General features: G+C 41.7%; 2 protein-coding genes and 1 long non-coding RNA gene across 18 annotated transcripts in view; 1 reads left to right on the top strand and 2 right to left on the bottom strand.

Annotated features, from left to right (window-relative positions):
* SIAH1 (siah E3 ubiquitin protein ligase 1) overlaps positions 1-8,470 on the top strand; it is a 90,737-nt gene extending 82,267 nt beyond the window's left edge. For 8 of the 12 annotated variants that reach the window (XM_078357794.1, XM_078357793.1, XM_035281949.3 and 5 more), the window contains one exon: positions 6,541-8,470. In XM_078357794.1, coding sequence (XP_078213920.1) covers positions 6,543-7,391 — 849 coding nt within the window. In that variant the 5' untranslated portion in view covers positions 6,541-6,542 and the 3' untranslated portion in view covers positions 7,392-8,470. Of the gene's footprint in view, positions 1-3,336; positions 4,250-6,402; positions 6,426-6,540 lie in introns of those variants that run through there. The other 4 variants (XM_035281947.3, XM_035281948.3, XM_078357790.1 and 1 more) reach the window with 4 other exon arrangements.
* LONP2 (lon peptidase 2, peroxisomal) overlaps positions 7,339-22,916 on the bottom strand; it is a 141,045-nt gene continuing 125,467 nt past the window's right edge. For 4 of the 5 annotated variants that reach the window (XM_008985826.5, XM_008985827.5, XM_008985828.4 and 1 more), the window contains one exon: positions 18,254-18,810. In XM_008985826.5, the coding sequence (XP_008984074.1) occupies positions 18,589-18,810 (222 nt within the window). In that variant the 3' untranslated portion in view covers positions 18,254-18,588. Of the gene's footprint in view, positions 7,495-9,940; positions 9,953-13,642; positions 13,677-18,253; positions 18,811-22,916 lie in introns of those variants that run through there. The other variant, XM_035281945.3, reaches the window with a different exon arrangement.
* LOC144580540 (uncharacterized) lies at positions 15,155-16,314 on the bottom strand. Its single transcript, XR_013530185.1, has 2 exons — positions 16,204-16,314; positions 15,155-15,281 (listed from the first exon to the last, which is right to left on the bottom strand). It is a non-coding gene; the product is annotated as an uncharacterized LOC144580540 (long non-coding RNA).

Raw genomic sequence — 22,916 nt, 5'->3', positions numbered from 1 at the left:
ATTATCTTCAGGAAAAATGGAGCTTTTAGGAAAAACAAAATAAAAAAAAATTTATTGCTTTGCTACAGTTCTAGAAACTAGATTGTTTACTTTATTGTCCTCATTATAACAATGTTTGATTTTTTTAACTTTTGGCATTTTAGGCTGTTGAATTTTTAAGAGACTTGCCTTAATTTTGTCATTGTGTAAGAAGCAAGTAAATCTTAATGGAAGCAGTGTTTAATTAACATTTTAACTTAAAACGTTCTCTTCATAATACCTGCCACAATGTTGAATGAATTTGGAAAGCACCCTTTTAACCAAAAGGCATTCTGGGAACAAGAAAAGTCTTAAGTGTTTTGAATGGAGGAGTTATTTCTAATGCAAAGAGCATATTTGTAATCTTGATACCTATAATTTTATTTTTTAATACTTTGTTTTTAGAATAATTTTTGTGTTACTAAAGGTGGGTAGTGATAATTGCATCCTATCCTTTGTTGTTGTTGTTGTTGTTACTGTTGTTTTGAGACTGAGTCTTGCTCTGTCACCAGACTGGAGTGCAGTGGCGTGATTTTGACTCACTTTAACCTCCGTCTCCTGGGTTAAAGTGAGTCTTCCACCTCAGCCTCCTGAGTAGCTGGGATTACGGATGCACGCCACCACACCCAGCTAATTTTTGTATTTTTGTAGAGACAGGGTTTCACCATATTGGCCAGGCTGGTCTTGAACTCCTGACCTCAGGTGATCTGCCTGACCCGGCCTCCCAAATTGCTGGGATTACAGGCGTGAGCCATGGTGCCCAGCCCTTTTTTGTTTTTGTTTTTTTGTTTATTAAATTAAGAATAAAAATGTTTTACTTTTTGCTCATTTTGACTGTTTTCACAGTCGTTAATCAGACTAATCTTTATATAAAGCAGTTTATTGTCCCCTTTGGAGAAAATATAGCTAAAAATCACCAGTGTCCTAATATAGATAACTATTTCGTTGATCTGATGTAGTCCTCTTGATTTTTCACGCCATTCCTCCCCTCTATGTTCTGTTTGTAATTTTGTTTACAGTATATTATGACTTTTTTTCATATCTGACTATATTTCTCCATTTTAAACTTTTATAATTTATAAAAGGAAACAAAGATTGCCACATGGAATTGAGAATAAAAATTTATCTTTCTACTATAAGTATGCTAAAGTGGTAAAGCAATGGCTGAATGCTCAGAAATTACTAAGACAGCTTTAAAGGTTGATTCTAAAATGTTTTGATTTAGATTGACATCTACTTAAACTGTATACCAAACTGGGCTTGAGATGTAGGCTTTAGAAAGTGTAGGTAATAGTGCATTTTTATTGTTTCGGATTTTTGCCAATTTTGGATTCTGTGGGCTTGTCTTAAGGTACTTCCGTGAACTTTTCAAGTCTTTGTAAAACTAGTGTAAAAAAATTAAATGGTGATTTTGCCTAGTTGAGAATTTTACCTAGTTGAAAATTAAGGTTTATTGTGGTAAAAATTAAATGGTGGTTGATTCTTGGCAGGTATGTTTGATCACCTTTGGAAGCTTAAGGCATCTTTTGGAGTGTGTGTCCTGGAATCTACAAATTCTAGGTCTCTTGACTAATCGATGTCTTTGAGGCAATTAACTTAAATCTTAACTGAAAATTTAAATATTCTGGAATATACCACCCATGATACACATAAATTACCCACCTCAATCTAGACAAAAGCCACATAAGGCTGGAAACAGTCCAGTTTTACAGCTGAACAAGTGGTGGAGCCTGGGTTTGAATCCAAGTGTAGATGACTGTAGAATGCTTTTGTTTTTCTGACTTAATTAAGTGGAGGGGCCTGTCCATAGATCAGTGGTTTTCAGACTGTGCTGCAAGGCTTTGTACACATCTTTTGGAGTTTGGCTAACAGTGAAATATCTTTTGCTTGAGAAATAGTCATCTTTTTGTTGTATACATTTTGGTTATTTTGTGATTCTGCTTGGAAGAGTTTCTCCATCTAAAATATTTGAAGTTTTCTGCTCTAGGGAAACTTAAGATCTGTTGAATGAATAAATGTTAGAAAATAAAAATACAGACTGGGCATAGTGGCTCACGCCTGTAGGCCAGCACTTTGGAAGGCATGACAGGTGGATAGTGTCAGGCCAGGAGTTTGAGACCAGCCTGGGCAACATGGGGAATCCCTGTCTTTACCAAAAATATAAAGAAAATTAGCCGAAGACGGTGGTGCCTAGTGATTGGGGAGATTCAGGTGGGAGGGGATTGCTTGAGCCCAAAAGACCGAGGCTGCAGTGAGTGGAGATTGTGCCACTGCACTCAGACCTGGGCAAGAGTGAGACCCTGTCTCAAAAACAACAACAACAAAACAAAAAACTTGTCTGTGGGGTAGACTGTATTTATTTTCAATCATATTTCTTTTCCTAATACTCTTTTGTGTAGCCTATATTGTAAAATGAGGTTGAGGTGATTGAACACACTGTTAATAGAGTGAGGAAGTGGTTAGAGTTAAAATTTCTTGCTGAAAGTGGGTAATCTGCAATTCCCTACATTGGGTTGATTCCTCTCTGCCAGCTCTTGCTGCATTTAGAGGCTGCCCTAAGCATGATGTAATGACAGGTTAAACCTCTGCACGCACTAGCTGATGCAATGCAAATCTGAGGCCCAGGACTTTATTGGGGCAAGGGTAATGCTTGTTTAAAAACAAAACAAGCTACTCTGCGTTTAATGAGGCCATTTAAGATGGCTTTCCCAGAGTGGGAAGAGAGTATACTCTCTTAGGAGGTTTAAGTAGGAGTTTAATGTGGCAGAAGTATGCTTACTACTTTTCCTGCAAAGTGTTTTCGCAGCGGGGAAGGGGAATTTAAAATACATTACCGATAGGAGAAGTGAAGTGAGCTAGAATTGAGGAAATTAGTAGTTGATGCCAGTAAATAGCTGTTGAATGAATTAGGGAGAATGTTTTCACTCCAAAATTTTAGAGTTCGGATAAACGTAGAGCGGAGCGCCAGTGTGGCCACGCATTTCAAGATACGCTGTAGCTCTTAGATTGAAACCGTAAGAAACTCCTGATATGAGACTGTTCTGACACACCGAAAACGGCATGGTTCCACCTAACTTTAAACTGGTGGAAATGCTGAGGAAGGCTCGATGTCGCTGGGGTGCGGTGGTATGCGGTCCATGGCGGGGTGGGGTCCATGGCGGGGTGGCACGGGGTCAGAGCTGCGGGGTCCCGCGGCCCCGCCCTGGGTTGTGGGGCGGGGCTTGCGGGCACGGCCCCACCTCTGCGCGAGCGAGACGGGCACCGCCCTGCACGCTGCGCGCCCTGGACTGGCCCTTGGCTCTCCTGGTTGGAGCGGGCGTTCCCGGCGCAGGCCCATCCCCAGCTGGCCGAGGCTCCAAATGGCTCTCCCGGCAGGCGGGCTCCTGCAGTAGCCCCTGAGCTGGCTCAGGGAGCGTACTTCCTTCTCAGCCAGCGGGTCACCCCTCCACCAGAGCCGAGCAGGAGCCTACCCAGTGAATCTGGAGAAGACAAACTTGGGAGACAGACGAAGGCTTAGGGCATGGTGGAGGACAGCGCAGCTGTGGCTCCCATTTTCGGAGATGCAGCCGAATTTGAGCTCACGGGGAGGTGTGGTTGCCTCCTGGGGATGGAAAGGCTTTCTTTCTCCACCTCTGTAACTGGTGCTTCTGAGAAGTGAAACGATATTTGGATCCTGACCTCAGACGCCAATTTGGGTCTTTTGTGTTTAGGAGCAGAAAGTGCCCAGGAGGGTCCTGTACCTTTACTTCTTGGAAAAGGCAGTGAGCTGCCTGAGTTCTCATGACGGGAAAGCCTATTCCACCTTCTCTTTACTCCTGGAGGGGAGTCTTGTTCACATGTTTACCGGCGACTAGGACAAGGAAGAGAAAAGGTATTGACATTAACAGGATGGGTTGCTGAGGCTGTGAAACTTGAACGCTGTTAGTCAGTGGAACCTGCCTGGCTTACGGAATGGCTGCAGCAGAATCGAGCTGTTTCCTAGGTTAGCAGTCATGTTTCATTTGGGCTGTTGTGCTTTTTTTCTGTTTAAATCAAACTTCAGGTTACGTCATGACTTCTGCAGGGCTGTCCTTGGTTCCTACTGCAGGGCGGCTGTGTGGTTGGGATTCCTTTTCTGTTTCAAGATGGAGCTGGGTAGCACCTTTGGAGCTTGGAGAGGCTTTAGCAGTTGCTGTCCTGTATACCTCCATTTACAAGAAATCCTGTTCCCATTTCGGTTTTCACACTTTGAGTAAGAGTTAAAATCTGCTTTATTACAGTGTTTGGAAAATGATAAAGATATATTGTAATGTGAGCCTGAACTGTTGATGATAAATGTATAACTACTGCTAGGTCAAGAAATTGAAAAATAATGTTTTGATTGGTCTGTAGCTGTGTTGTGTTAAATATAAACTGAGTTTACTGCCCTTGGATGTGATTCTCTGGTTTGGTTTGGTAATTTGAAAGGTATTGGTTGCCTAGACTGTTTTGTGCCCAAGGAAACACTTTCTAATTGTTATGCTGTTAATTCAGTAAGCAGCATAAACTGGACCATGCAGTAGGCATACAGCATACAGCCAGGATGTTTTGGCAATGCTGAGCCCACTGTTTTACAAGTGACATAAAATGTATGGATCATCGTATGTACAAAGAATCCACTCAGGGAAACCGGATTACAGGAGAGTTCCTTTACAGTCCTTTTGTCAGGGTACAGAACACCTGGGTTACACAGGGCTTCAGATGAGAGTTGATTCATGATCTGAGTCTATATGATGAGACACATTATGATGGAATTGTCACTTTTGTTGCCTCTTGAACTTTAAAATATATCTTTAGTGATGTGGAATTAATCTTTATTTTTCCTTCACCCTCAGCCTTCATTTAAGGTATCAGTTGGTAACCACCTGAGTAATCTAGAACCCAAGTTGCATTTACTTGGTCATATTGGTAACTAACATTGTTTCTCAAAAGTTTCTTGCAACAGAATAATGACTATAATTGAGATAAAACATTAACTTTAAGGCTTTAACTTTGTAAGAATATGGCTTAGTATAGTTACTAGGAGTGTATTCTTAGGACATCGACCGATCTATTTTTTCACCCCCAAGACAAATAGTGGCCTCCTATATCCCAGCCCAGGGAGCTCTTTGGGATGAGTTACTTGTTTTATCTTTGACTCAGCCTGACTAGTTACATTGTCGATCATTTCTTCCAGATGACATTTATCTGTCAAATAATGTTGATTAGTCTGCTGATGAATGTTTAAACAACGCTGGAGAACCCTAGGCTAAGGGGTTCTACACCTGTTGACTCCATCCCCCACTCCCAGTGTGGTGTGTCTCTGCCGTGCTATCTGTATTCTTCCCCTGTTCAGTTTCTCCCTGACTCTCCTTCTTTGTTCATTATGTCTGATTTATATTGTGGATTGCAAATAGAGAAAGATATGCTTTCTCTACGACACCAAAAAGTTTTATTTGAGATGGCTCTCCATTTCTCCCACGTCTCCCTTCACTTTTGCTGTGTTTTTATTTATTTTTATATTTTTGCTACCTTCACTAGAGAGTACATCCCCTCACTCTTGAGGTGGGCACTGATCAGTAGGAAAGAAGATCAATACCTGGCTGATGATAATTTGGGGGGCAGATTGATAGATAAAGGGGATGGCAGCAGATCTTTCCCCTTGTGATCCCTCCCCTCATTCCTAAATTACACCTCTAGAGTAGGTAACTGCTCACCATTAAGAAGAGTTAATGGAAGGCATTTGAACTACACTCATCCCGTGGTATCCTCGGAAGATTAGTTCCAGGATCCCCTTCCCCATACCAAAACCTGAGGATGTTCAAGTCTCTGATAGAACATGTTATCATATTTGTATATAACCTGTGCATATTCTCCTGTATAATTTATCTCTGGATTACTTACACTTAATACAATGTAAATAATAGGTAAATAGTTGTTATATATGTTTTATTTTAAAAATTTTGTATTATTTTAAAATTTTTCTGAATATTTTCAATCCATGGCTGGTAAATAGTTATATATGTTTTATTTTAAAAATTTTGTATTATTTTAAAATTTTTCTGAATGTTTTCAATCCATGGCTGGTGAAGTCCTCAGATGCAGATTCTGTGGTTACAGAGTGCCGATTTTACACAGGATCTTACCTGTAACTCCTTGTGCCTATCAACAGCTGACTCAGAATTGGAATGAAATAGAGTAAGGGAATCTCAGAGGAGAGAGTACTATCAAAATGGATTCGATTAAACTTCAGTTCGTTATATAGTTTCTCTAGTTTATGGTCCATTTTCTATTTAAGATGATATTTACTTTTTTTTTTTCTTAAAGGGAGTTCCAAATGTGTTCTGGAACATTTTGAAAATAGAGCTGATCCACTGTACAGATCCTAGTAATCAAAGTGCACATTCAGTGTAATTTTATTTTTTTAGTATCTTTTAAAAAATACTTCTGGCATATAAACATTATTTATAAAATAAGTCATGGTTGTAATTATTTTTCTCCTGCTTCCTTATGTATTTATTTCAGAAATGAGCCGTCAGACTGCTACAGCATTACCTACCGGTACCTCAAAGTGTCCACCATCCCAGAGGGTGCCTGCCCTGACTGGCACGACTGCATCCAACAATGACTTGGCGAGTCTTTTTGAGTGTCCAGTCTGCTTTGACTATGTGTTACCACCCATTCTTCAATGTCAGAGTGGCCATCTTGTTTGTAGCAACTGTCGCCCAAAGCTCACATGTTGTCCAACTTGCCGGGGCCCATTGGGATCCATTCGCAACTTGGCTATGGAGAAAGTGGCTAATTCAGTACTTTTCCCCTGTAAATATGCCTCTTCTGGATGTGAAATAACTCTGCCACACACCGAAAAAGCAGACCATGAAGAGCTCTGTGAGTTTAGGCCTTATTCCTGTCCATGCCCTGGTGCTTCCTGTAAATGGCAAGGCTCTCTGGATGCTGTAATGCCCCATCTGATGCATCAGCATAAGTCCATTACAACCCTACAGGGAGAGGATATCGTTTTCCTTGCTACAGACATTAATCTTCCTGGTGCTGTTGACTGGGTGATGATGCAGTCCTGTTTTGGCTTTCACTTCATGTTAGTCTTGGAGAAACAGGAAAAATACGATGGTCACCAGCAGTTCTTCGCAATCGTACAGCTGATAGGAACACGCAAGCAAGCTGAAAATTTTGCTTACCGACTTGAGCTAAATGGTCATAGGCGACGATTGACTTGGGAAGCAACTCCTCGATCTATTCATGAAGGAATTGCAACAGCCATTATGAATAGTGACTGTCTAGTCTTTGACACCAGCATTGCACAGCTTTTTGCAGAAAATGGCAATTTAGGCATCAATGTAACTATTTCCATGTGTTGAAATGGCAATCAAACATTTTGTGGCCAGTGTTTAAAACTTCTGTTTCACAGAAAATAAGACACCCATCTGCCTGCCAATCTAAAACTCTTTTGGTAGGTGAAAGCTAGACACATGAAGGTAAATAAAAAGAAAGGCTGTTAAATACAGGAAACAGTTGCATGTAGTAACACTAATATATTTAAAAATAAGTCAACAGTAAACCACTGAAAAAAATGTATGTATATACACCCAAGATGGGCATCTTTTGTATTAAGAAAGAAGAAAGCATTGTAAAATAATTCTGAGTTTTGTGTTTGTTGTAGATTGTATTGTTCAAAAATAATGGGTTTTTTGGTTGTTTCTGCGTGTGTGAGTGCGTGCGTGAGTGTGTGCGTGTTTGGGTTTTTTTCCTTTAACTGACAAGCCATCTTGAGTGGTCATGGGCCACTGCTTTTCCCCTTTGTGAGTCAATACATAGTGCTGCTGTGTGCTTTTGTGTGTGTGTATTTGCTAATTTTTATTAATTCTAGTTTTTCATTAAATAAATTTGACTTTCTTTTCTGTAATTCAGGTTTTTCCTCACTTTTTTTTGTACCATTTTAAAGTTAGTGTCTTTTGATATGCATAATTGTTCATGGTAAAATTTATAACATGCATTCAATACATACTTTCTTTTCCCCATTGATCAGTTCATTAGAAATATTTTAAAATCAGCTATTTTATGAAGCTATGAGTTCCAGAAAGTAAAGATGACATTGGGAAAATTATCAAAAGCTATTTAAAGCATCTATAAGATGGTTTCTCTTTCTCTCTTCTACAGATGAGTCACACCTTTGAGCTTAATCTTTGAAAGGTTAGAGAATCAGTTGATTCTTATAATGAAAATCGGGTTTTTGTTTCCTTTTTCAAATATCTTGGACAAATCATCTGTTTAAAATTTGTTCTTGTATTTATTGGTTTTGCCGAAGAAGGCATCGTCATGCACCGTATTTGTAATTAAAAGCAAATCATTTGTTTAAAAAGGCAGTTTGCAAAAAAAAAAAAAATGTTTTTGGTCTTTTATAATTCTCATTAAAAGAATATCTGGCAAATTAAAAAAATCTTACTGTGTCTGCTTTAACGCTAAGTTTGATAAAATCCAAACTTATTTTCCTGTTTCTCTAATTATATAGCAGAAAGCTGTGTGTTGTCATTTTAAGTGTGGTAGAGTTATATTCTAAATCACAGCAAATAACTGGGTATATGGCCTCTGGATTACAGTCTCTTCCCCTCGACACCCCCCCCATTTCGATTCTTACAACTTTGTCAGGAGAATGACTAAAATGGTGACCACTTTTCACCTCCTTAAGAAAGCACAACGAAAGAATAAATTTACTATTTCATAGCCTATTGGCCAAGAGCCTTGGTTCTGCAGCCAGACTTCCAGGCACCTGGGTGCCAGTCTCAGCTCTACCACATTTCAGCCCGTTTCCTAATGTGTAACGTGGGGTTAAATTATGGTAGATACCTCTAAAGTTTAAATGGGCTACAGGTGCATTACCTGAAACAGTGCTTTGTTCATATCAGCGTCCAGTGAATGTTAGCTACAGTTGCACCTTTAGAACCATGTAGTTAACTGTTGCTCGTTACTTTGACGCACATGGCAAGATCCCGAAATCGCTTTCTGAATCCTCAGAGATAATTTTGTGTGGTTCTCTGGGTACTCTAAGCCTAGAAAGTCAATGAAAATTAATTTGGACTTCACCCTTATACCACCACCGATTCTGGATAATTTTGGATAAGAGTTTATTTTTTCTAACCATTTTCAGAAAAGATGCTTGTGTAGTCTCTTCCCTACATAATTATCTTTTGAACTGGTTATGTGCTTGTGTAGCCATTTTTATGGTGAAAGAGTAATAGTTCAACCACAAATTTACATCCAGGTCTGTTCATTAGCATGTGTGCTTAGAAAAAGTGACATTTATTCCATATTTAATGTTATATAGTGAAAGGGTTACATAATACATAAAAGGGCTCCCAGTATCTTTCAAAATAAACGTGGCTGTGTGCTGTGGCTCATGCCTGTAATCCCAGCACTTTGGGAGGCCAAGGCAGGCAGATCACTTAACGTCAGGAGATCAAGACCAGCCTGGCCAACATGATGAAACCCTGTCTCTACTAAAAGTGCAAAAAAAATTAGCCGGGCATGATGGCACACCCTATTAGGGAGGCTGAGGCACAAGAATCCCTTAAACAACCCAGGAAATGGAGGTTGCAGCAAGTCAAGATTGTATACCACACCTGCAGCCTGTGTGATGGAGTGAGACTCTGTCTCCCCCACCTCCAAAAAAAAAAAAAAACCATATTGGGTATATTTGTGGAGGCATATTTTGTAGTTTTCATTTCTTTTTAGACAGAGTATCACTCTGTTGCAGAGGCTGGAGTACAGTGACGTGATCTCAGCTCACTCTAACCTCCACCTCCCAGGTTCTAGTGATTCTCCTGCCTCAGCCTCCCAAATAGCTGGGATTACAGGCACTTGCCACCATGCCCAGCTAATTTTTGTATTTTTAGTAGGTATGGGGTTTGACCATGTTGGTCCGCTGGTCTTGAACTCCTAACCTTGTGATCCTCCCACCTTGGCCTCTCACAGTGCTGAAATCACAGGTGTCAGCCACCGCAACTGGCCTAGTTTTAGTATTTTAAAGGTTTTTTTTTAAATTATAAAATGTGTCCATCATGTATACTTTGGAAATTATAAAACTGCACATGCAATCGAGATCTGTAATCTTAACTGTCCACTCAGAAGTGACATTTTATTTTTCCAGTTTTTAAAGTGTATGTACATGTTCTCATCCACGTTTGTTTTTTAGAGACGGGGTGTGTTGCTCTGTCATCCAGGCTAGAATATAATGGTGCAATTGGCTCATTGCAGCCTCAAACTCTGGGCTCAAGTGATCCCACTTCAGCCTTCTGAGTAGCTGGGAGTACACGTGTGTAGCATCATGCCTGGCTAGCTGAATTTTTTTGTAGAGATAGAGTCTTGCTATGTTGCCCAGGGAGATCTAAAAACTCTTTAGGCTCAAGTGATCCTCCTAAAGTGCTGAGATTACAGTTATGAGACACCGGTTCCAGCCACATGTTTATTTTGAAAGATATTGGGTGTCCTGCCATTCAGTGTCCTGCCCTCTCCCAGGGTGTCAGACACCATGGTGGAGCCCTGCAGTGCCACCCTTTTCATCAACTAGCTCATAGAAAATGCAGACGAGACGTTCTGAATCGATAATGAAGCGCTCTATAACATGTTCCAGAACCTTAAAACTGACCACACCCACCTACGGTGACCTGAATCACCTGGTGTCTGCTACCATGAGTGGGGGTCACCATGTGCTTGCACTTCCCGGGCCAGCTGAATGCCAACCTGCCGAAGCTGCCTGTGAACATGGTTCCATTTCCTGGGCTACACTTCTTTAAGCCTGGCTTTGCCACACTGACCAGCCAGCAGTACCGGGCCCTGACTGGCTGAGCTCACTCAGCAGCTCTTTGATGCTAAGAATATGATGGCCACCTGTGATCCCTGACATGGCCACTACCTACCCGTGGCTGCCATTTTCAGAGGTCACACGTCCATGAGGGAGGTGAATGAGCAAATGCTCAATATCCAGAACAGAGCTACTTTGCTGAGTGTCTCCCTCACAATGTGAAAAGAGCGGTCTGTGACATCCCACCCTGGGGGCTAAAAATGTCGGCCACCTTCGTCGGTAACAACACAGCCATCCAGGAGCTCTTCAAACGCGATGCCGAACAGTTTACAGCTATGTTCAGGCGCAAGGCCTTCCTGCACTGGTACACGAGCGAGGGCATGGATGAGAGGGAGTTCACCGAGGCTGAGTGCAACCTTAACAACCTGGTGTCAGAATATCAGTAATACCAAGACACCACAGGTGAGGAGGAGGGAGGAGGTAGCCTAGAAGCTTCCTTTTTCAGGTAAAGGGAGAAGTAGTGTGGATTCTTTAGTGTATTCTGATAGCCATTGTTACTTCTTTGTACCTCTTTGAGTCTTTACATCGCCTCCTGCTACATTTTAAAGCATTTTTATAGTGTGTAGTTTGGCCTAATAAAGTATTTTTATGACAAAAAAAATATATTTTTTTAATGTATTATGTAGCCCTTTCACCATACAACATGATCATTTGAGTGTTTCACCACTTGAATGATCTTGAAAAACACAACTTTTCAAATTTATGAGGATTCACTCTTAAATTTAGCTGGGTTCTTGTTGGATACCTGGAAGTTATTTTTTTATATGGAGTCTTGGTCTGTCGCCAGGCTGGAGTGCAATGGTGCCATCTCGGCTGACTACAACCTCTGTCTCCCGGGTTCAGTTCCACTGTCTCAGCCTCCCGAGTAACTGGGACTACAGGTGTGCACCACCACCCCCGGCTAATTTTAGTAGAGATGGGGTTTCATCATGTTGGCCAGGCTGGTCTTGAACTTCTGACCTCGTGATTCACCCGCCTCGGCCTCCCAAAGTGCAGGGATTACAGGTGTGAGCCACTGCACCTAGCCCTGGTTATTTTTAAACAACCCATGAACATACCTCTATGCTTTCTGTTTATTCTTAAGATTATTTTTGACATACTTTATTACTGCTTTCTGGAGAGGTTCCAGAGGACACCAGTAGCAGTGTGAAGTTTTCCATTTCATTTTCACCTCATGTTTTACTAATTTAAACAAATTAAGGTAGTACATTTTGTGTTTGACAGTTAACTTGACATCTTAGTATTAACTGTTTGCATTTAAGTATATTCTTGGCCTATAGAGATAAGGCCACTAATATAGCCATATTTCTTGGTCCACTACACATTTGATTACGAGGCATAATGCTTGTTACAATGAAGACTTACTCCATTTCTTGTGGTGTCTTCTTTCAGGTTGTACATGAGGTAGGTATGGGAGACACTCATAAACTTCGTTCTGTTGCTTTTATGCCCTTAAACTTGAAATTGTCCTATTGAATCATGGGCCAGTTTGGTGTGTTACTTGTTGGGGAACAGTTTTTCCTTTGACAGTAATTTTTATTGTAATACGTATGATTTTTTTTCCAAGACCCACGTTTTTGCAGACTTCAAATACATAAGTGGCTGTAGATAGCTTGGCTCACCAAAATAATAGTGTATTGCCTCCAACCCCCAAAAGCTCTTCATATTCAGGAACATCTGCAGTGGTTCTACTGATGTTGGAATTGTTTCATTCACACTCCTGATTGAAGAATTCGTAAGTAATCCAATTAAGAAAACAGTAGGTCAAATTCAGCATACCTGGGCGGTGAGTCTGACTGCTGCATTAGAATGTATGTAAAAGTACTATTGGAGCTCGATAGGGTGAATAGTGTGTGTGAATACCACGCAGGACCGTGGTCATTTGTGTAGGTTAAACATGAAAGGTATGGATAGAGTGTTACAGAGTCCTGGAGTTTGAAGCTTTGTCCTTCCCCTCCCCACTCATCCAGTGTGCATGTTCAAAACACAGAGGATTATATGGCATTTTACCGCTTACGATCCTAAACTGGATTTACCAAAAGAAATTTACATTTATCTAAAAATAGCACTATCCAAACAAAATTCCTCATCAAGCATCTACTGAGATTTAGTGGCCAACTGTGGGCTGTGGATTCTAACTGCCTGGGTTGACTTCTGACCCTGTATCTACCAGTTTTTATTTAAATATGGTCTCTGCCTGGTCCTTCCGTAAAAGGGTATGGTGTCCACTGCGTGAGGGAATGGGGAAGGCTAAATATGCTATGAAGTGCTTATGCCTGGCACGATACCCCAGTGTCTTGCTGAAACAAACATTTTCCCTATCTTTATATAGCTCTAAGAAATTTCTTTGACAGATACATTTTATTATCATAGATGTAATTTTCTTAGGCCTTTCTCAATTCTGAAAAGCATAAAAAGTTTGCAGATATAAATAATGGAATGAAAGGACACCTGGTTTGGGGGTCGTATTTTGACAGTCATGTCATTTGGCACTGACACGTCAGGATGAGGATTTAGCCTAAACAGTTTGTATTGCCTAGAAATGTGCTGACAGTATTAGAGTTGAACTTATTATTTAATACAAAATATTTTATAAGTTCCAAAAAATGTTAAACACATTGAATATTCTTTAGTTCATTAAGTACAAACTATAGTGTGTTCCAAAGAAGTGAATTTTTATGGCAAATAAAGCTTTTCCTAGAATTGTTTTAGAAGTCCTTTAGTTACCTTTTAAAACATCTCAATGACCACTCGCCAGATCAGAACCTTTTGATACTTACTTCCTCTTACATTTTTTTTAGTGCCGTTTTCATTGTGGGATCCACCAAATGTTAGTAAAACAAACGAGCATTAGTGTTGCACAATAAATCATCAAATTGGTTAATGACCGACTGTAGTCTTTTTTTTTTAAGCTGCTGGATACAATTTTCATGGGGATAGGAGCTGAAGTACTTCTCATTTTGGCCAAAATAATGTGAGTTTAAACATGTAGTTCACTAAAACAAAAACGACTTGATGTTTACATCTAATAATCCTGGCTAAAATAAATTTTAGATTTGGAAAGGGAATTGGCAAAACTAACATTCTTTGTAGAAAGTGTCCCTTATAATAGTCAAGTTGATTCCATTTCAGTAGTTCATAAAGGAAAATGCAAAGCCCTCAGCAGTGAATTACCTGACCATGTCGTTGATTTTGGTCACTGTAAATGTGGACCATTTGCCTAGAACTGGAAGCTCATGGTGGTAGACATCACTATCACGTTACTTTATGGCCACGGATTTCTCAACTGATGTGAACTATTTTAGGAACAATCACATAGATGACATTCTTCACTGTATTTGCATTTGTAGCCACCAAGCAAGTAAGGATCTCTGCTCCTGATGTATGATTTGAGATGAGGTTCAGAGGGACTACTAAAGGGGCAAAGCCAAATAAAAACATAGATGCCTCCAGTGGACAGTGTAGAATTTCTTGATCGGCAAAGCACCTAAAGCTTTAGTATTAATACTTGGAAAGTTTTAAAATCCCATGCATAAAACATGTGAAATACTGGTAAAATACACAGATCCCTAGGTCTAGTGAACTAAAATTTCTAAATTTTTTTTTTTTTTCCCACATTAAGTGAAAAGTGAGTTAATTTTAAATAAAATCCAGGCCGGGCGCGGTGGCTCACGCCTGTAATCCCAGCACTTTGGGAGGCCGAGGTGGGTGGATCACGAGGTCAAGAGATAGAGACCATCCTGGTCAACATGGTGAAACCCCGTCTCTACTAAAAATACAAAAAATTAGCTGGGCATGGTGGTGCTTGCTGGTAATCCCAGCTACTCAGGAGGCTGAGGCAGGAGAATCGCCTGAACCCAGGAGGCGGAGGTTGCAGTGAGCCGAGATTGCGCCATTGCACTCCAGCCTGGGTAACAAGAGTGAAACTCCGTCTCAAAAAAAAAAAAAATCCAGCTTATTGTGATACAAGTGGTCTTTGGGCATCATATTAAAAATCAATGCTAGAAAAAGATGCTCAGCATCACTAGTCATTAGGGACACAGAATCAAAATACGTCACACCCATTTGGAGGGCTGTCATCAAAAACCCAGAAAATGAGTGTTGGCAAAGATGTGGAGAAACTGGAACATTTGCACATTGCTGGCGGGAATGTCCAATGGTGCAGCTGCAGTGGGAGTCTGGCAGTTATCAAAAAAAAAAACAGAATTACACTGTTGTCTTAGTCATTTGTGTTACTATAACAAAATACCTGGGACTGGGTAATTTAAAAAGAACAGAAATTTATTTCTCATAGTTCTGAAGGCTGAGAAGTTCAAGGTCAAGGTGCTGGCAGACTGGTGTCTATTGAGGGCCCAGTCTGAGCTTCCAGGATGGGACCTGTTGCTGTGTCCTCATATGGTGGAAGGGATGGAAGGGCAAAAAGGAGACAATTAGTTCCCTTGAGCCCCTTTATAAAGGCACTATATCTATTAATGAGAGTGGGGCTCTCATGACAATCACCCCCTAAAGCCCCACCTCTAGCACATTGGTGATTGCTTTCAACACGAATTTAGTGGCGGGATATTCAGACCCTGGCATATTGATTTAGCAGTTCTGTTCCTGTGTATGTATCCCTAAAGGACCTAAGAAGGGACCTCAAGAGAGGTGTATACAGACATGTTCACATGATTATTCATAAGAGCCAAGAGGAGGAAACAGCAGATGAGTGGATAAACCAAATGCAGCCTATGCATACAATGGTGTACATGCTACCACATGGATAAACAGTCATGGCTTGGTAAGTAAGAATGCCAGACACAAAGGGCAACTCTTGTTTGATCCCACTCATGAGGGCGAATTTAGAGAGAGAGAAAGTGTAACAGTGGTTACCAAAGTCTGGGGTGAGGGTGGACTCTGGAGCTCTTTAAGTGGGTACAGTTTCAGTTTGTGATGATAAAAAGTGCATGTAGACAGTGGCCACACCAAATGTAACTGATACCCCTGAATTATAGGCTTAAAAAGTTAAAATAGTAAATTTTATATTTTGCCCCCCTCCACCTCCCCTCTAAAAAAAAACAGGTGAAAAAGGAAGGAAGAGCTTAAACTTCAACCAACCAACCAACCTTGAAACCCTGAAAAAAAACCAAAAAACTCAAAGCTAGTGCAATAGTCATACTGTTGTTCCATGCCATACACAGCAAAGAGAGAATGCATCATTTTCTCAATGGGCCCCTTTCAAAAGCCATGTAAAAGCAAGTGCCCTCTTGTTGCTACAAACAAGTTCAAGGCTGCCTGTGTCAGGTTAAAGGAAGAAGACTGAGAAGCCAACTTACATTAAAAATGTCCTTTGTTGTCCCTGCTGTGTGGAACAGGGCAGAGCGATGTGGGTGTGGATGAGCTCCCTCTGGTTGCTGAAAGTGAATTCACAATTTGTTCTAGTCCCGTTAGATGATAATGGAAATGATAAAATTACAGTAGTTGATAAGAGAGTCAATGCGTATTTCCTTATGTTCTTTCCAACTGCTGTAACTAGTGCTAGGTCTGGACTTTTCCTCTCAGAATGTATTCAGATAAATTTTATCAGCAGGTCTCCTATTTTATCACGGTATTTTGGCTGAATCTTTTTATTTTTATTGAGACAGGTTTTCACTCTATCACCCTGGCTGCTGGAGTGCACTGGCATGATCTTGGCTCACTGCAGCCCCAACTTCCCTGATCCTCCCACCTCAGCCTCAAGTAGCTGGACTACAGGAGGGTGCCACCATGCCCCTCCTGTATTTTTGTATTTATTTTTTGTAGAAATGGGGTTTTGCCATGTTGCCTAGGCTGGTCTTGAACTCCTGAGCTCAAGCGATCCACTCGCCTTGATATCCCAAATGGCTGGGGTTATAGGCATGAGCCACCATGCCAGGCCTAGACCTCCTTTTTATCCAGGAAATTCCAAAATGTGTTTATATACATATCTTATATTGTGTAATGTAAGATTCTAAAGTTCATTACTGGCTAGAATAATAACTAGAAATTGCTTACTATTATTTCACATTGCATTTGAACTTAATCTTCACAGTAACAATTAGTAATCCAAGCAACCCACTATTACTTGGATTTCATGGATGAGGAAAACTAAGATACAAAAAGTAGTTTTTTTTGCCAGTAGGCAGAAGAGCCTGACTTCATAGTCATACACAGTCTGGACTGAGTCCCAGTAGGAGCACATGGGCATGGAAGTCTACCAGGTTTGGGAACCCGTATAGGCAAGCAAGAAATAGAAGATACAGGTTCTTCACTCTGTCACCCTGGCTGCTGGAGTGCAGTGGCGTGATCTTGGCTCACTGCAGCCCCGACCTCCATGATCCTCCCACCTCAGCCTCAGGTAGCTGGACTACAGGAGGGTGCCACCATGTCCAGCTAATTTTTGTATTTTTTGTAAAAATGGGGTTTTGCCATGTTTCCCAGGCTAGTCTTGAACTCCCGAGCTCAGGCGATCCACTCCCTCGATCTCCCAAAGTGACAGAATCAGGAGTCAGGATTCCAGGTTTAGGATCATCCCAGAATGGATGGCTGCCTCCCTCTGGGAGCTGCACTCTTCTGAGGTTGCAGGTAACCAGGGCCAGGGTGCTTCTGTGTGGTGTGCCAGCACGTGCCACTCTGCCAGATACAAATTCTCATGTTCTGAGGGCTGCCTCCCTCAGCATAAGAAGGGGCCTCTATTGGTATTGTAGGCCTCATTGTAGGGTTCACTTGAGTACTTTCTTTTCTTTCTTTTAGAGACACAGCCAGGCTGGAGTGCAATGGTGCGATCCTGGCTTACTGCAACCTCCGCCTCCTGGATTTAGGGGATTCTACCCAGCTTCCCCAGTAGCTGGAATTACAGGTACGTGCCACCGTGCCTGGATAATTTTTAATTTTTTGTAGAGATGGAGTTTCACCAATGGCCAGGATGGTCTTGAACTCTTGGGCTCAAGCGATCCACCTGCCTCGGCCTCCCAAAGTGCTGAAATTCCAGGTGTGAGCCATCACACCCGGCCCACTTGAAATATATATCTCCCCAAGAATAGTTGGCTATACTTTCATCTTTGCCCAGTTCTAAGTGACTGGTTTCAGGATCCAATAAATTCTGCAGGTAAATCCACTAAGTAATGGTCTATATAGTGGTTCCTGAACTTGACTACGCAGCAGGACCACCTGGAAGGCTTCTTAAAACATGGATCTCTGTCCCGACCTCCCAGGACTTGATTCCAGCAGGCTGCTGTGGGGCCTGGGAATGTACATTTCTAACACGTTCTCAGGTACTACAGATGCTTCTGTTGTGGAGACTGCTGAGAACCACGATACTGTCCCTTTCCGGGGATAGTAATGACCCCACTAAAAATGAGACAAGAATTTGATTTTTATCAGTTTACTAAATCAACATCTGGTTTTTGAGACAGGGTTTCACCAAGTTGGTCAGGATGGTCCCGATCTCCTGACCTCGTGATCCACCTGCCTCGGCCTCCCAAAGTGCTGAGATTATAGGCGTGAGCCACCGTGCCCGGCAATCAACACCGTATATTTCTATACTAAACACTAGCCACTACTTGTGGTTCATTACTGTTGTGATTATGTCCCTGTTATGAAACAGGGACATCTTGCATACCCCTATTGGTGTGAATAAAATCAACTGTGCAGTAAGTCTGAGCACTTTATAACTTAAAATTCTAAAAAGTTGAGATATGGGCCTACAGTTTGCTATTTAAGAGACCAGGTCTGGGCTTGACAGTAAAGCCACCATCAAAAGCTGCATTAAGAACCTCATCCAGGCAGCTTGCTGTGACAAAACTTAAATCCTGTCGTACGTTGCCCGGGACTCCCTCAAGGTCTTTTTCGTTTCTCCGAGGAATAATGACTTGCTTCAGTCCTGCTCTGTGTGCGGCCAGCACTTTGTCTTTAATTCCGCCCACCTGTATGGAGAGAAAACAGTTCTTAGGGTTAATGATCACTCTCCATCTGAAAGAAACTCAGATCTACCTTTCTTTCACTGAATTTAACCACTACTATTTATTTTATTTTATTTTTTTGAGACGGAGTTTCGCTCGTTACCCAGGCTGGAGTACAATGGCGCGATCTCAGCTCACTGCAACCTCTGCCTCCTGGGTTCAGGCAATCCTCCTGCCTCAGCTTCCTGAGAAGCTGGGATTACAGGCACGTGCCACCGTGCCCAGCTAATTTTTTGTATTTTTACTAGAGACAGGGTTTCACCATGTTGACCAGGATGGTCTTGATCTCTTGACCTCGTGATCCACCCGCCTCAGCCTCCCAAAGTGCTGGGATTACAGGCTTGAGCCACCACGCCCGGCCAACCACTACTATTTTAAAACGTCCAGATCATCTTCCATTTTGTTACAGCATGAGCTAGGAAAGCCAGGAAAAAGGCTGATAAGTAGTAAACTTTTGTAATGTTTCAACTGGTGTTATATTAAAGACTGATGGGGGGGATTCTAAATTGTTGATAGGTATGAGTAACTTCTGTCAATGAGTCTTTTTATAAATACTGTCAAAGTAGACACTGGCATTCCACGTGGAATTACAACCGTCTTAAGGTTGGTCTGAAGCAGCAGCACATGATTCTGACCATAAGCACTGCTCCTGCAGAGCTTAGCTATATGCTGGGGCTACTTCTGTCTCTACAGCTTTAAAGTCAGAATCTCTGTGCTGGTTAATGAAGAAAACATATCCCCAAAATAGGCTCCTATGGTGGCTTTAAAACATGTCTATAATGGTCCCCTGCTTGAATGTGGGCCAGGCTTTGTGACTTGGTAAGAAACAGTGTGGTGGGAGTGATGCTGTATGATCTCCATGGCTGAGTCATACAAAATAAGAGCTGCTGTCTGGATCTCTTGATCACCTGTCCTGGAGGTGGTGAGTCATCATGTCTGAGTCACTCAAGCAGCCTATGGGAAGGCCCATCAGGTAAGGAACTAGGGCCTCCTGCCACCAACCAGGACCAATTTGCCAGTTACATGAATCAACATGGAAGCAGCTCCTCCAGCCTGTCAGCCTTCAGGTGACTGCAGCCTGGCTGGAACCTAGACTGTAAGCCGAAAGACTGCATCAGAGGAACCCAGCTCAGCCTCTCCTGAATTCCTGGCCCAAAGGAACTTGGAGAGTATGAAGTATTCTTGCTTTGGGGTAATGTGTTGCGCAGCAATTGCTCAAATTGCACAAATACTGCTCTCAATCACAGCACCCAGCATCCACAAGCCTCTTCCGGAGCCCTCTAAACATCTGCTCCAATCAAGGCTGGCTGCTCCAGGCCTTCCTGCCCCACTGGCATCGTCTTTCAAGGTTTTCTTGTTCATGCTGCTGAAGTATACCTTCAAAGTACCTTCTTTAAAAGAGTGTAAGATGAACGGATTCCTTGCATGTTTGAAAATATTTTACTTTCACACTTGACTAATAGTAAGGTTATGTATACAAGACTGGATTTCAAATCATGTCCTCTTACAGTTTTTGTTACCTTTTTCTTTTGAGATAATCTTGCTCTGTTGCCCAGGCTGGCACGATCTTGGCTCATGGCAACTTCCGCCTCCCAGATTCAAGTGATTCTCCTGCCTCAGCATCCCGAGTAGCTGGGATTACAGGCATGTGGCACCACATCTGGCTAATTTTTTGTATTTTTAGTAGAGACAGGGTTTTATCATGTTGGTCAGGCTGGTCTCAAACTCCTGACCTCAAGTGATCTGCCCACCTCAGCCTCCCAAAGTGTTGGGATTACAGGCATGAGCCACCACACCCAGCCTCATTACTATTTTTAAAACAATTTTTTGTAGAGATGAAGTCTTACTGTATTTCCCAGGCTGGTCTTGAACTCCCAGACTCAAGCTATCCTCCTGCTTAGCCTTCTAAAGTTCTGAGATTACAGGTGTGAGCCACCATACTCGGCCCATTTCCCCTTACAGTTTTGAAGGTATTGCACATCCAGTGTCAGTGATGAGGCTGCTTTACCTTCAGTGATAAGTCAAGAAGATGAAATGTTTTTCCTGGTTAGTAATGGTCCTTTCAATCTGAAGATACCTTAACTTCTAGGAAATGTTCAATTATTTCTTGGATAATTTGTTCCATTCCATTTTCCTGTTTGTTAGAACTCCTTTTAGATGTTAGAGTTCTAACAATTGTTGGAAAAAACTGTTTTTCACTACAGTTTTTTCCTGAATAATTCTTTGACCACTTTTAAATCTCAAAGCTCCGTCTTGTCCTCTGTTCTAGAAGGAGCTTTTTTTCTTTTTTTTACCTGTATATGTCAAGGAATCGAAGGAGGTTTTGCCCAGCCTTGGCAAGCCTTTCTTTCAAGTGCTGCTGCTTTCTGTCCTGCCTCTGGTAACAGTCTGGGGCTGAGGCGTACTACAGGCCACTGTGGCTCTCCTCTGCTGTCGCTGCGGAAACCTTTACTTGGGCTACAATTTGCTCTGAGAGGACCAAGTAGAAAATCCATCTGTTCTATGGAGATTTTTAATAAACTCCCAGATGTTTCCATTTCACACCCCATTCCTGCTCTCTTGGTATGCACCTTCTGGCTCTGACCCACCAGCACTTATCCCAGATTTCTTCTGCTGGGAAGACTGTCGCTACCTCCAATTCTGTTTCATCAGCCAGGACACTTTCATCTTCCCAGAAACTGTTTGAACTGTCAGCTGATGACCCCACTCCTTTTGGGGTGTTAGAATTTATTCCCTTTTATTCCTTGCTTAGGCTACCATCTTGAATCAGGACACTGAAGGAAAGTTTATGGTCAATAAGCACCTGCCCATTTCCTTTTAGTAGCACAGCTAGTGTAAACCCCTATGCCATCTGAAATGCAAGAGTTCCTGGGAAAGGTGAAAAAAAAGAGGTCACCCATTCCTTTTGAGTATAGATCTACAAATATGTAATAGAGGTCAGAATGTGACTTTCTGACTTTGTGGCTGAATTACATTTTTACAGGAAACTGAGAGCATTTGTAGTGATCTTAATGGACTATTCTATGATCTACTTTCACTTTATATTACTTCATAAAATAAGGACTTTCTTAGAAAAAAAAAAAAAAGATTATTTTTCAGCTGGGTGCGGTGGCTCACACCTATAATCCCAGCACTTTGGGAGGCTGAGGCAGGTGGAGTTTGAGGTCAGGAGTTTGAGACCAGCCTGGCCAACATGGTGAAACCCCGTCTCTACTAAAAATACAAAAAATTATCCGGGCATGGTGGTGGGTGCATGCTTGTAATCCCAGCTACCTCAGATACTGAGGCAGGAGAATCACTTCAACTTGGGAGACAGAGGTTGCAGTGGGCCAAGATCATGCCACTGTACTCCAGCCTGGGCAAGAGCAAGACTCCATCTCATAAAAAATAAAAGACTATTTCTTTTTTTTTTGCCTAACCTTGCTATGAAACTGCCAAAATTTTGTTGTGGACTAAAATGTAGTCTAATTAGTCTGTTGTAGACTAATACTGGCAACTAATAACTTTAATCTCTCAAGTTCTGTCCATTTTAAAACAATATTTTTATAAGCGGTTTAGAATATGTTCTGGAGCCTCAAGAGTCCACATGTATAGAATCTTTTCAAAATACAGCCATTATATATGGTTAATCTTTATTACAGTTTCCATTCTTTTTTTTTTTTGAGACGGAGTTTTGCTCTTGTTACCCAGACTGGAGTGCAATGGCACGATCTCGGTTTATAGCAACCTCCGCCTCCTGGGTTCAAGCAATTCTCCTGCCTCAGCCTCCTGAGTAGCTGGGATTACAGGCACACGCCACCATGCCCAGCTAATTTTTTGTATTTTTAGTAGAGATGGGGTTTCACCAAGTTGACCAGGATGGTCTTGATCGCTTGACCTTGTGATCCACCCGCCTCGGCCTCCCAAAGTGCTGGGATTACAGGTGTGAGCCACCACACCCAGCTACAGTTTCCATTCTATACTAGCAAAGGTTTCTGTAGGGGGACAGGAGGTCTCAAAGAAACTTCAAATTTAAGAATTGAGCTTAAAGCTTAAAAAGAGCTACTATCCTATTTTGCACATGTGCTATA

The sequence above is a fragment of the Callithrix jacchus genome, chromosome 20 (assembly GCF_049354715.1).
Source record: "Callithrix jacchus isolate 240 chromosome 20, calJac240_pri, whole genome shotgun sequence".
Taxonomy (NCBI): Eukaryota; Metazoa; Chordata; class Mammalia; order Primates; family Cebidae; genus Callithrix; species Callithrix jacchus.
This window is presented reverse-complemented; position numbering and strand designations above follow the sequence as displayed.